General features: G+C 41.1%; 1 protein-coding gene across 1 annotated transcript in view; it reads right to left on the reverse strand.

Annotated features, from left to right (window-relative positions):
• Positions 1 to 433: 433 nt before the first annotated feature.
• The window catches only part of LOC132887057 (uncharacterized), a 42066-nt gene continuing 28151 nt past the window's right edge, over positions 434 to 14348 (reverse strand). Inside the window, exons 2-4 of the mRNA XM_060922388.1 lie at positions 4240 to 4289; positions 2925 to 3581; positions 434 to 1017 (exon numbers count right to left, since the gene is read on the reverse strand). Of these exons, the coding sequence (XP_060778371.1) occupies positions 760 to 1017; positions 2925 to 3581; positions 4240 to 4289 (965 nt within the window). The 3' untranslated portion in view covers positions 434 to 759. The remainder of the gene's footprint in view (positions 1018 to 2924; positions 3582 to 4239; positions 4290 to 14348) is intronic.

The raw sequence follows: 14348 nt of genomic DNA on the forward strand, positions 1-14348 counted from the left end.
AGGTCGTTTTTCTTGTTATTGCCTTTGCTTTGGCAGTAACAGATATATCCATCGCTTCCATTTTTCTTACCCCTGGTGGAAAGCTACACTGCTGCACCTTAGACAAGTGTGTTTAAAAAAAAAGTAAATGATAGGGGAGAGCAGGGAGACTTGGGACAAGTTTTCAGCTTTTGTAGATTGTGTGAAATTCTTTGCAGGTAGCATTACATTCATATTACATTAGAGAGTATTTACTATACCCTCTTACCACAACATTAGCTTCTCAGCTTGTCACATATACGGGCCTTCAGGCTCCACTTTTTCTATTATCTTTTTTTTTTTTTGCAGGGAGACATGGGACATAAATAAAATGCCTAGGCCTACATGGTTAATTTTTTATTTATCAAAACTTGTAACACATGTGCTGTATGAACACACAATGCTGGTACGGCGATAGAAAAATGTTGGTTTACCCAAAACTGACTAAACAAAACAGTTCCATTCTCAAGAAGTAATGAAATAAGCGTAATCTTCATGCAGGTACATGCCCACATTTTAACAAAAATGTTTAAACAAATTTTACAAATATATTTGCAAACCATAACAAAAAACTTGTAGCATGAACTGTAGGAATACACAATGCTGGTACAGCTACAGAAAAATATCAGTTTGAAAAATGTCATGCAGGTACACTCCCACATTTAAAAAAAAAAAAAAAAAGGCAAATATATTGGTAAGCCACAACAGCAAACTTTAAATGCAATCCAAAAAAAAAATGCCTCATACAATCATCTGAGTATATACATCAGAGCTACTTGACTCATCAGCACTGTCATCCAGCTTGATTTCATCTTCCTCACTGGACAAATCATCCTGTGAAATCTCTTTCTGGAAGAGTTCCTTTGGGGCCTTTTTTGCAGATTTTTGTCTTTTCTCCTGCTGCTGTTTTTCTCCTAGCTTCATTTTTTTCATCTCTGGTGTACTCGTGGCATAAGCCGTTTTCTTTCTGCTTCGTGGACTTTCAAGTCGTTTTGGGGCCTGGAAAAATACATCAGTGCCAAATTTCACAGAATATTTTTAAGTAGGGAAACTCGGGTACATTCAAAGCTGCACTCCTACGGATTTGTTTACATTTCATCGATATTTTGGTTCTTGTATCTATTCAAAGAGCAGGTTCTAGACAATCCAGCTGTAGGCCTTATGTGGTCTGAGAGCTGAGAAAAAGGAATTTGAAATTTGGACCATTTGTTTGCAGAACGTATCTAACAGAAAATAATGTAAATTTCACGTAATGGGATTAGTTCTTTCAAAATTCAGATGTACATTTAAAAAAAGAAAAGAAAAAAAGGTAAATGTTGCTAGGAAGGTTCTAGAACAACCAGAGCGAGTTGGAAGCTCGAGTTAGCACCAATGGAAAGATGAGAGTCGACTCTATAAACATAGAACAACTTTAAACACAGACCCAAGTGTGTCAGTGCAGCTTTAAGAGGATTTACCAAACATTTTTATTTCTTCATTTTCTAACATCCATAGCAGAATTGCTGAGGACTGTTCATCTTAGTTCTATGAGATTAAGTGGATGTAGGAAAGTTATTAACACTTTGTATATATTATATACGGTGGGGCAAAAAAGTATTTAGTCAGCCACCAATTGTGCAAGTTCTCCCACTTAAAAAGATGAGAGAGGCCTGTAATTTTCATCATAGGTATACCTCAACTATGAGAGACAAAATGAGAAAAAAAATCCAGAAAATCACATTGTCTGATTTTTAAAGAATTTATTTGCAAATTATGGTGGAAAATAAGTATTTGGTCAATAACAAAAGTCCATCTCAATACTTTGTTATATACCCTTTGTTGGCAATGACAGAGGTCAAACGTTTTCTGTAAGTCTTCACAAGGTTTTCACACACTGTTGCTGGTATTTTGGCCCATTCCTCCATGCAGATCTCCTCTAGAGCAGCGATGTTTTGGGGCTGTCGCTGGGCAACACGGACTTTCAACTCCCTCCAAAGATTTTCTATGGGGTTGAGATCTGGAGGCTGGCTAGGCCACTCCAGGACCTTGAAATGCTTCTTACGAAACCACTCCTTCGTTGCCCGGGCGGTGTGTTTGGCAAACTTCAGACGGGCCTGGACACGTACTGGCTTAAGCAGGGGGACACATCTGGCACTGCAGGATTTGAGTCCCTGGCGGCGTAGTGTGTTACTGATGGTAGCCTTTGTTATTTTGGTCCCAGCTCTCTGCAGGTCATTCACTAGGTCCCCCCATGTGGTTCTGGGATTTTTGCTCACCGTTCTTGTGATCATTTTGACCCCACGGGGTGAGATCTTGCGTGGAGCCCCAGATCGAGGGAGATTATCAGTGGTCTTGTATGTCTTCCATTTTCTAATAATTGCTCCCACAGTTGATTTCTTCACACCAAGCTGCTTACCTATTGCAGATTCAGTCTTCCCAGCCTGGTGCAGGTCCACAATTTTGTTTCTGGTGTCCTTTGACAGCGCTTTGGTCTTGGCCATAGTGGGGTTTGGAGTGTGACTGTTTGAGGTTGTGGACAGGTGTCTTTTATACTGATAATGAGTTCAAACAGGTGCCATTAATACAGGTAACGAGTGGAGGACAGAGGAGCCTCTTAAAGAAGTTACAGGTCTGTGAGAGCCAGAAATCTTGCTTGTTTGTAGGTGACCAAATACTTATTTTACCGAGGAATTTACCAATTAATTCATTAAAAATCCTACAATGTGATTTCCTGGATTCTTTCCCCCCATTCTGTCTCTCATAGTTGAAGTGTACCTATGATGAAAATTACAGGCCTCTCTCATCTTTTTAAGTGGGAGAACTTGCACAAGTGATGGCTGACTAAATACTTTTTTGCCCCACTGTAAAAGGTAAGCATGTGAGCATGCAAGTATTATATTGGGTAAGTTATGTTTAGAAGCACCAACCTTTGGATATCCATGGATGCACTCAGGAGACGTAAATGCTTGACATGATCTGGCTTCTGATGCTGGTCTAGACTGTGAATGACTTGGATCACTGTCACTCGTTACATTAAATGGCTGTTCGTGCGATCTGCCATCAGATGTACTCGGATGTGTATCAGATTCGTCAACGACATTGAAAAATTCACCCACAGTGTGGCAGTTGAATGCAGTAGCCCTCGCGAATGATGTGGCTTCTGAATTCCTGATGGACAGTCTAGGATGCCTCTTTAAGAAGGACGTGAACCAATCACGACCTGCCATTTTATTCTCATGCCATGATCTAGGCATTCTTAGATTGTTGGTCTCAGCTGTTTCATAGGCGAGTCTTCGACACTGTCGAGGAGTATACATTTTTGATGATGTAAGCAAATACTCTTCGAGTAGATTCTCTTCCTCTAGGGTGAACACTTGACTTTTTTTAAAATCTGCAGCAAGGTTACACATTTGATTTTCTTCATACTGTTTGACTTTCCTTGCCAGGGTAGATTTAGAAATACCACTTTCTATGGCCACTTGGCGCAGGGAAGACTCCTTCCTCACGACCTTCTGAACAGCTTCAGCGAGGGCTTCATGGGAGATCAGCCCATGCTCTGTCTTCCGCTGGTATTTTCGAGGTATCTGTTTTTAAAAGAATTACAGACAAATTTAATATCTAATTTAGCCAAAAACTGCGCATATTGTACAAGTGGGACTTGCAGGGAGGACTGCAAAGACGAGGGATACTTGAGATATGGGGTAGGTAGAACTAGGGCAGTAGTTGGGGAGAGATGGTACACACAAGGGTGACTTGGGACATGTGTCCCAACTACTCCCCATATGGCCATTTTGAAAAAAAAGTCCTTTTTATTTTCTCCCCCCAAATTTAAGTTTAATAAATAATACTATATATGGTAACTCTAAGCTACATACTTTGATTCCTAACAAATCCCAAATTCACCAGCGTACATTACACCATCGAATGGAGGTGGACTGAAGTAGAAAATACAAGTCTTGATTGACGAAAATATTGAACTGCACAAACCTTACTGCAGTGCCCAGTTTCGTGGCTCCAAAGGAAGTAGGTTACTCTAAGGGATAAGATCTAACTTCTGATGTCATCTAAAACTTGACTGGTTGGAATTAATTTATAGGAATACAAGCTGTACCAAGTCTCCCCGCTCTCCAGCAAGACATTGTCCTATTAAATCTCTGGATGTTTGTAAGTGACGCAACCCACAAGGTAAAGGAGTCACAACACTGTAGTACTGAATGATGCTGTTCGAAATGACATACATACCCACTGATTTCCTTTGGGAACTGTGAGTTCAGTCTCCATGTTTCCATAATCTGAATAAAAATAAGCTTACAATCAAAAATCAAATACATATGTGCACATGATTTCATACTGAACATGATTTGAGTCAGCTAAAATTGTTACAGCATAGACAGATTACCTATATATCAATATAGATGGGTGACAAACGAAAGGAAAAAGCAACAGTAAAGTGTTTAGCCACCACAAGCCACCTAGAACTGCTTCACTGTGTCTCAGCACAGATTCTACAAGTCTGTGAATCTGTAGAGAGGGGTGAACACCAGTCTGAGAAAAGATATCCCCTTGGTCTTTTTTTTTTTTTTTAAATATGGTGCTGGATGGAGCACTGTCCATCATGCCTGTGTTCGGCCACAGTATAGGACACATCATTTTCATCCTCAAACCATTCAGTGTGCCCTCATGCCAGCACAATGCCCACCACAGCCACCAGTTTTCCTTTCATTTGTCAGTAGGTTGTTTGGTAGATTGGTTGCTGCTACCCACACTGCAAGTACTCAGAGGGTCAATTATTTTGGCACACAAAGATATTACAAAATCAAAAACTGGATGAGAATGCACCGTCCTTTACAAGTACAAATACAGGTTTATACTGGGAAAGTAACCAATGCTGTGACCTGTAATACAAGGAAATGTGAGCTTTAATGAATCTGCATGCACATTTACATTGGTAAAGACCACTGGTGTAGGCCAGCATCAAATCAAGTTTTTAACCCCGTGAAAACTAAATATACTGGCAAGATTAAATGACTTGCTTCTTGCGTGACTTTGGAAATGTAGCAATATTTTTCAATAGGCAAACCAGATCTGCATTTCCTGAAGGAAGTTCACAGAGATTGCTAATAGCAGAAAGTAAGAACATTCAAAAGAAAGTTTTAAAGGGGTGGATAAAGTGAAGAGAAAAAAAAAAGTGGTTGCTAGGGTGTTTCAGGTGATCACAAGGGTGTTGCTGTGGCATTCCAGGTGGTTACTGCTGGGGCTGGGCAATATGATGATGTACTTTTCTGAGATGTCTTGAATATTATGGTATCTTTTTTATATTATTTTTAAAAAATGTTTCACAATTACAAACTGATTGGAAGCAGTTGATGATGACATTAAATTTTGTACTAAATCCTTAATATTGCAAAAGGGCTAAAAATATTTCATTTTTTTGTCTGGACATTAAATAAAATAAATAAAATAGGAGGCGAAGTGGCCAAGTGGTTAGAGCGCTTGACCACTAAGCGAACGGTCCCCGGTTCGAGCCTCAGCTTGACGGGGATCTGGGGCTCGCTCCCTGTCCACCTAGCAGTGAATGGGGACCTGGTGGAAACACTGGGGGAAGTAAGGCGGCGAGGAAAGGAACTGGCCACCCTACCTCACTATGCCGATGGCCCAGGACAAGTGCGCTCTCTAACAGGCACTCCCCCAATGTACGAATCGTATATGGGACCCTCTCTTCTTAAATAAAATAAACAGACTTTCATAGGTTTTAAATGCAACCCTAAAGTTTTGCTGGAAGTTCCTTCGTAAACCTATAGATCATGATACAAATTGTGTACTGTGGAAATGTCGTTGGGAAGGTGACATGCCCACTTATGAGACCGGAACTGTTCCACTTTTGGTCCCACAAAGACGAATTATGTTGCTCTATCTTGGTATATTCCAAGAGCTTCACCTCCACTGAATTTTTGCCTCCATTTGCTTGTTTGTCTGCCTGTTCCCAACATAACTCAAAAAGTAGTGAACAGATTTTGATGAAATTTGGAGGAAAGGTGATGGGCCAAGGAACGATTGACTAGATTTTGATGCAAATCTGGATATGTGGTTTGGCAGAGATATGCACTCTAGTGAATTGTTTGAGCATTCACACGAACTCAGCCATCAGAAGTAAAATGAATACCTAATCAGTTGTCTATAAAAACTGGAAATAGAGTAGTTTGGTCAGTGCTTAATTTTTTTTTTAAGTGGATGTCATTTCGCTGTGGATAACACTGAAAATGACAAACAAGCAGTTTGATTTTTTTTTTTTAAATCTTGCACAAAGCAAAATAACATCTCATTGTCAAAGTATCACCCAGTATTTAGCGATTTCAAATAGAAACAGAATCTCAAAAGACTGCTTAAAAAACTTCAAATCATGCTGTTATTTCTTGCTTCGATTCCAACTTTCCCAGCAGAAATTACGAACTGGGGCACCATTCAAATGGATCTAATTTCCTGCTGGAAATTAGGAAATTTCCCAGTTCCCACTTGTTTATGACAGCAAAATTAAAGCTGCCTTTACAGGGAAAACACTAAAGTGTGCAGGCTATGTGGTACTTCAGGACCAGTGTTGGGAACCTGTGCACGAAATGAAGAGGAAGTTGGCAGTACCATTATTTGGGTTGGTGCCAGCCTCAGGGAATTGTGTATTTTTGTCTTGATGGCCCACATTTTTCGAAACTGCCACATGAAACGCAGAAAGACTCTGCTCCATAATCATCAGTTTGTGCTTTAACTGTTTGTTCTCGGTTTTGCTTGCTGTTTTTTTCCATGCGCAAATTATTTCTCCATCTCCCCGCCAAAGCACAGATCTTTACCATCACCATCTTCAGCAACCAGTCAAAAATAGCTGTGAGCTCAACATGAAAGTATGAAGCTGCTGCCTCCATGTTAACTAGGGCCATTCAAACAGCCAGTCTGACAGCACACACAAGCCAACAGCACCTTCAGCTTTTCAATTTATGTCAGATAGCAAACAACTGGTGAATTATTGATATTTTATGAAATTTCTTCTCTGCAGACACACACACCTCTCACACACACACGCGTGCGCGCTTACGTCAATTTTGGGGCACATATTTCAACCCCCCTCCCCCTCCCCCTCGGGGGACACCACTTTCTGAATGGTTTAGCGAGTCACTGGCAGGTGGAATAGATGCGGGGGGAGCACCCAGGTTAGGAAAATCAGTTGGGATTTTAGTTTCAAGCAACTTTTGGCCATGCAGAATTTTTACCTTGAGATTGGGGACAAATAATTTAAATGTCACTTTTGGGGTCTTCAGCTATACACAAATAGACAAACTGATAAAAGTCGCTTTTAGGTGCCTTACTTTCCTTTGGGGACAAGAGTCATCTCATCTCATCTCATTATCTGTAGCCGCTTTATCCTGTTCTACAGGGTCGCAGGCAAGCTGGAGCCTATCCCAGCTGACTACGGGTGAGAGGCGGGGTACACCCTGGACAAGTCGCCAGGTCATCACAGGGCTGACACATAGACACAGACAACCATTCACACTCACATTCACACCTACGGTCAATTTAGAGTCACCAGTTAACCTAACCTGCATGTCTTTGGACTGTGGGGGAAACCGGAGCACCCGGAGGAAACCCACGCGGACACGGGGAGAACATGCAAACTCCGCACAGAAAGGCCCTCGCCGGCCACGGGGCTCGAACCCAGACCTTCTTGCTGTGAGGCGACAGCGCTAACCACTACACCACCGTGCCGCCCCGGGACAAGAGTCATTAAATTTAATTATCTGCCTGTATTTTAAGTTAAGTAAGAAGAAGAATATGTAATGCAATGTAAAAATGAAATTCAAACTTGGATCGAGTAATGCTGTTCTTGAGTAGTTCCAGACAGCTACTCAAGAATATAGTGGCTGCTGAGCTTCTGCATTAAAGTAAACCTAAAATGACTTCATACTGAAGGAAGACGTAACATTATATCCTTATAATCCTGTTTTGTTGCTTTTTTTTGTGACTGTGAGAAAAATGCCAAAGGTTAGTGTGTTCTCCTCCTCTTCTGAATGTGCCGACTGCCTTTAACTATACACAGCTAATAACTGAACAGGAAGAAGCATTTCCACACTTATAAACCACAATGAAAAGCTTATTGACTCCCCGTTAGAATCATCAATACAGACTCCTGCAGTCAAAACATCAGAATAAATGAAGCACCAGTCAAAATTGCAGATTCCGAGACTGCAAGCCATGCTATAGACCTGGCCAACACCCTCCCCTGGCTTGACTCAAACAGAATTGGACTGGAGGTATCCCCACTGGCACTTGCTATAGACCTGGCCTACAGACGTCCCCCCGGTGATCACCACAGGTCTCAGCACAGTAAAGGTGTTAGGGTGAAAGTCTCCACTCCTGGTGAACTGTGGTCAGATGTTGTCCACCAGGTAAATAATAATAACAGAAATCCCAAATGCTCAGTGATCCAGAGCTAATGACTGCTAATCACAGCAGTACCATGCAAGGGCAGTGTTGTAGTCGTAGCTTCAGTGCGAATGCCAACACATGCATGATGTCCATTTGTCCTGCCTACTAAAACACCACAAATCAAGCTACCCTTCTGAGTTTACCTGAAGAATCATCACCTCCAGAGTGGGAACGTGTGTACCTTGATAGACTCACAACTCTGTCCTGCTCACTGTGCTGCAGCCTACATTTCACCCTGTTTTGTCCCACTAAGCTCTACACTCAACGTGTTAGTTCTTGAACCTGTACCTCACTGAGTCAAGACTCCTCACCTCAGTGTGCTTCATCTCCCCCTGGACTGCTACTGGTTATGTATGATCATTGTCTGCTAGATATCATTCATGCATCACACAGCACGGTGGTGTAGTGGTTAGCACTGCTGCCTCACAGCAAGAAGGTTCTGGGTTCGAACCCAGCAGCCGACAGGGGCCTTTCTGTGTGGAGCTTGCATGTTCTCCCAGTGTCTGCATGGGTTTCCTCTGGGTGCTCCGGTTTCCCCCAAAGGTTAGGTTAACATGGGGCAGGCAAGGCTGAAAGTGCCCTTGAGCAAGGCACCTAATCCCCAACTGCCCCCCAGGCGCTGTAGTATACCCCCCACTGCTCTGGGTATGTGTGCGTGCCAGGCTTGTAGTACTCGAGTCCAGGACTTGGACTCGAGTCTGACTCATGCCCTAATTTTAAGGACTAGTGGCTTGACTTGGACTTGAGCACTGATGACTCGGACTCGTGCATGAACTGCGTTCGGACTCATAAATTGGAGACGAGGACTCCGATTTTTTCTCTTTTTTGTAACATGCCAAAATAATGACATAAGATATTTATATCTACATTAATTTTTATACTAATTTCGTGCAAGAGAATGCACATTCACCTGTTCATACGTCATGTTCAGGAACAAACTCGTGTTAATGGCACTAAAATGCCTGGAGAGGATGTCTTTAGGATTGTCTGCTTTGCTTATACAGACTTCTCGTGCAGTGGGAAAAATTGTCTGCTCTGTGTTCCATATGTACAGTAGAAGAACTATCGAGGAGACGACGGGGACAACCTCGAACTTTATTCATCATTTGGCAAGACTCCACCCAGAGAAGTGACACGCTATGTTCATTGCTCTGTTGATAGCGGGGCTTGCTGAGAGATGAACTAGCTAGTGTTAACCCCCTCTCATGTTATTTGCCCTGTTGATAGTGGGCGGGGCTTGCTGAGTGATGAAGAAGCTTTTTATCTGTAGCCTATTAACTAAAACGGGGCAGTCAAGCAGTAACGTTAGTCCAACACAGCAGCAGAGACAGTTTCACAAAAAAGGCAGCAACAGCCACCGTCAAATGGTGCAGTTGGAGTCTTGTACTCAGACTTGAACGCTGGGGGTTCGAGGTTTAGTGACTTGACTACAACACTGGTGTGCGCGTGTATGTGTTCACTGCTTCAGATGGGTTAAATGTAGAGGAGGAATTTCACTGTATGCTTAAGTCTGTGCTTGCGTTTACGTGTGACAAAAGCTGCTTCTTCTTCATAGTCCACAACATGATGCTTCACACAACATATCACACATAATTCCAGCTCCCTGTAGGTGTACAGTTATATAGCCATCAAATGTGTTATTAATGTTTATCTCATCAGTTTTCCAGATAGGTTTATCACTGTGGATGATTCATGTCTTCCATTACTCAACTCCTGCAATGCAGTGCAGGCTACACTTCAGATAGTTTTAAATCACCAGTATTGTATGCTCTTAAGATATATTCTTGTATATACTATTTGCATTTACATTACCTGACTATTGCGTCTGCTTTACTTAAGTAATAAATGTATAACTCTATACATGAAGTCATTTCCGGTGCTCGTATTCTGGGTTGAATTCTTGCAATCTTGGAATTCAGTCTTTCAGATGAGACCTACTGATTGTCTGTTATCTTGTGCCCTATTATTGAAATTTCTCTGAAGCTAACTCTAAATTATATTCACCATTAATAACCATCACACTACAGATATCAGTGCACCCCTTCGAAACTGATTAAGAAGGCTGGTTCAGTTCAGGAAACATTGGTATTAAAGCAGTTTAGCCAGAGTGACACCACAATGAAAATCTCTATGAATATAAAAACACCCCAAACATGTTCTGTTAACTTTAGTAACATAATGCAGGAAATGTCCCACAGCTCAAATGCATTAACATCATGAAAAAACACCCCAAAGATCAAATGGAATGAATTCTAACTTCCAATTTGCTGTGAAGAGCAAGTTTTTCAAATGTTCAGAGCAACAACTTGTTAGACTGGCTCACAACAGGGTCATTCCATGTCAAATCAGCAGAGGCCTTCCAAATGAACATCTTGGATTTGTTTCATACTTCATGTACTGTAAATAACATTGGTCCCAACAACTACTGTGCAACATGTTCGGCTTGCATCTTGTTTAGTTTCTGAGATATGGAGGCTTTAAAAAGAGGCCATGGTCCTAATAAACCAGTGTTGCTTTAAATAAATAAATAAAAGTAATAACTTTTGGACTATTCATGCTACTTGCTTGAAATGTTCAGGGATTGTTCCACGCTATGAGATGTCCAACTTCTAAAATGGCCTATATTTGCCAAATTATGGCTGCTGAAAACTGTATTAAAAACACTCTGTAGTGCTTTTGAGCCCATGATATCGTCACACTGAATCACATCAGATCTTTAAACTGTTTAGATATAAATACTGGTGATATAGGAGTAGTCATGGAAACTCTCAAAACTTAAACTCGCCCAAGCAAAAATGATTCAGAGGTTGCAGAAAAGTTTAGACCTTTATTAAATCAATTAATAAAATCCGAGTACAGTCTGCAGAGTGAACTGGTTCCAAATCTCAAAATCATCCTTTTTTTTTATTGTATTCCACCAATACCAGGGTTACACTAGATAAGGATAAATTTCCACTTCTCTCTTCCAATATCCCCAAAGTAAACTGCACTGTTCTCAATCCAAGGAGAGACTTCCCTTATTATTCTTAATATTAAAACAAACCACCTGTGCTAACTGACAAATATGTATCCAAACAAGGCTTTTAAGGTCATTCCAATAATATATATCCAAATAAGGCTTGGTTCTAGTTTGAGGTTATTTCTACTTCAACACATGCTTCAGGGTTCCATTAAACATATAAAGCTTTGACCAATCTATTTGTAATATCAACTTCATTAACTCTTTACTGAAAATCTACATGACTGGCTTTGAATCAAAATACAAGCATCATAAACCAAATTATTGCTTATGTGATTACATCAAGAGGCGTGTGTGGTTACATATGAATCAAAATACATTTGTGATTAATGTAACCACACCTTAATGTAAAGTGCATATCACGGGTAAATTCAGGAGCAAGATCAATGTAATTCTCCTATTTTATATTAAACTTTGGTCAAATATCTGTCACATTTTGTGCAATTTTTTTTTACCTTGTGCAATACCAGAAAAATTCAGTTGAAATCAAGCCATTTGAGGCGAATTGGTCCGCCTCTGAAAAAACTTGGCTTTTGGATTTCCCAGCAAACATTGATTTTCGTGACGTCACGTGCGGGACGCCTCCCTCTGAATCCTACGTCAGCGCTGGTTTGTTTATGAGAAAACGACCTGGTGGTTTTCTGCAAATTCCTTCAACGTTATCACGTAATTATTAAAATGGTTAACAGATATATTGCCGGAGGGTGTAGCAACACCAATCTTGATGGCATTAGTACTCATCATTTTCCAAAAGACCGGACAATGAGAGAGAAATGGGAGCGCTTCGTGCAAGGCACCCCGAAAAAGCCGAGGACCAAAGCAGAGCCGAGAAAAAAGACCAAGAAAATCAGCAATTCACAAGTTGACTGTTGCCAGAGTAAGAAATGAGAGAGAGAGAGAGAGAGAGAGAGAGAGAGACTATCCTCTAAATTAGGTGTTCCTGGGTTTGTGTGGTATACGGATAATGTTATTTATTGACACACAAAAGTAAACACGAAAGCACTGGGCGATAATACACTTACTTCACATGTATCAAGGGATATGCGTGTCAGGGCTTGAGATCTTGGGACCTGTCAAACACATTAAATGTATATACAACCCTGCTTAGCCGATTCCATGTGTGTGGCTTATGAAATCTTTCTCCTACAGTAGCCAGTACTCTTCTAAATGAAGAAATATATAAATACATAATAGTAATTAGAAAGAATATGATTCATGTAACAATAGATACAGTGGGGCAAAAAAGTATTTAGTCAGTCACCAATTGTGCAAGTTCTCCCACTTAAAAAGATGAGAGGCCTGTAATTTTCATCATAGGTATACCTCAACTATGAGAGACAAAATGAGAAAAAAATCCAGAAAATCACATTGTCTGATTTTTAAAGAATTTATTTGCAAATTATGGTGGAAAATAAGTATTTGGTCAATAACAAAATTTTCTCAATACTTTGTTATATACCCTTTGTTGGCAATGACGGTGGTCAAATGTTTTCTGTAAGTCTTCACAAGGTTTTCACACACTGTTGCTGGCATTTTGGCCCATTCCTCCATGCAGATCTCCTCTAGAGCAGTGATCTTTTGGGGCTGTCGCTGGGCAACACGGACTTTCAACTCCCTCCAAAGATTTTCTATGGGGTTGAGATCTGGAGACTGGCTAGGCCACTCCAGGACCTTGAAATGCTTCTTATGAAGCTACTCCTTCGTTGCCCGGGCGGTGTGTTTGGGATCATTGTCATGCTGAAAGACCCAGCCACATTTCATCTTCAATGCCCTTGCTGATGGAAAGAGGTTTTCACTCAAAATCTCATGATACATGGCTGCATTCATTCTTTCCTTTACACGGATCAGTCGTCCTGGTCCCTTTGCAGAAAAACAGCCCCAAAGCATGATGTTTCCACCCCCATGCTTCACAGTAGGTATGGTGTTCTTTGGATGCAACTCAGCATTCTTTCTCCTCCAAACACGACAAGTTGAGTTTTTACCAAAAAGTTCTATTTTGGTTTCATCTGACCATATGACATTCTCCCAATCCTCTTCTGGATCATCCAAATGCTCTCTAGCAAACTTCAGACGGGCCTGGACATATACTGGCTTAAGCAGGGGGACACGTTTGGCACTGCAGGATTTGAGTCCCTGGCGGCGTAGTGTGTTACTGATGGTAGCCTTTGTTACTTTGGTCCCAGCTCTCTGCAGGTCATTCACTAGGTCCCCCCGTGTGGTTCTGGGATTTTTGCTCACCGTTCTTGTGATCATTTTGACCCCACAGGGTGAGATCTTGCGTGAAGCCCCAGATCGAGGGAGATTATCAGTGGTCTTGTATGTCTTCCATTTTCTAATAATTGCTCCCACAGTTGATTTCTTCACACCAAGCTGCTTACCTATTGCAGATTCAGTCTTCCCAGCCTGGTGCAGGTCTACAATTTTGTTTCTGGTGTCCTTTGACAGCTCTTTGGTCTTGGCCATAGTGGAGTTTGGAGTGTGACTGTTTGAGGTTGTGGACAGGTGTCTTTTATACTGATAACGAGTTCAAACAGGTGCCATTAATACAGGTAACGAGTGGAGGACAGAGGAGCCTCTTAAAGAAGTTGTTACAGGTCTGTGAGAGCCAGAAATCTTGCTTGTTTGTAGGTGACCAAATACTTATTTTACCGAGGGATTTACCAATTAATTCATTAAAAATCCTACAATGTGATTTCCTGGATTCTTTCCCCCCATTCTATCCCTCATAGTTGAAGTGTACCTATGATGAAAATTACAGGCTTCTCATCTTTTAAAGTGGAAGAACTTGCACAATTGGTGGCTGACTAAATACTTTTTTGCCCCACTGTAGATGAGCATGGATACATGAATCCATGGGTTT

Source organism: Neoarius graeffei, chromosome 5 (genome assembly GCF_027579695.1).
Source record: "Neoarius graeffei isolate fNeoGra1 chromosome 5, fNeoGra1.pri, whole genome shotgun sequence".
In the NCBI taxonomy this organism is placed as follows: Eukaryota; Metazoa; Chordata; class Actinopteri; order Siluriformes; family Ariidae; genus Neoarius; species Neoarius graeffei.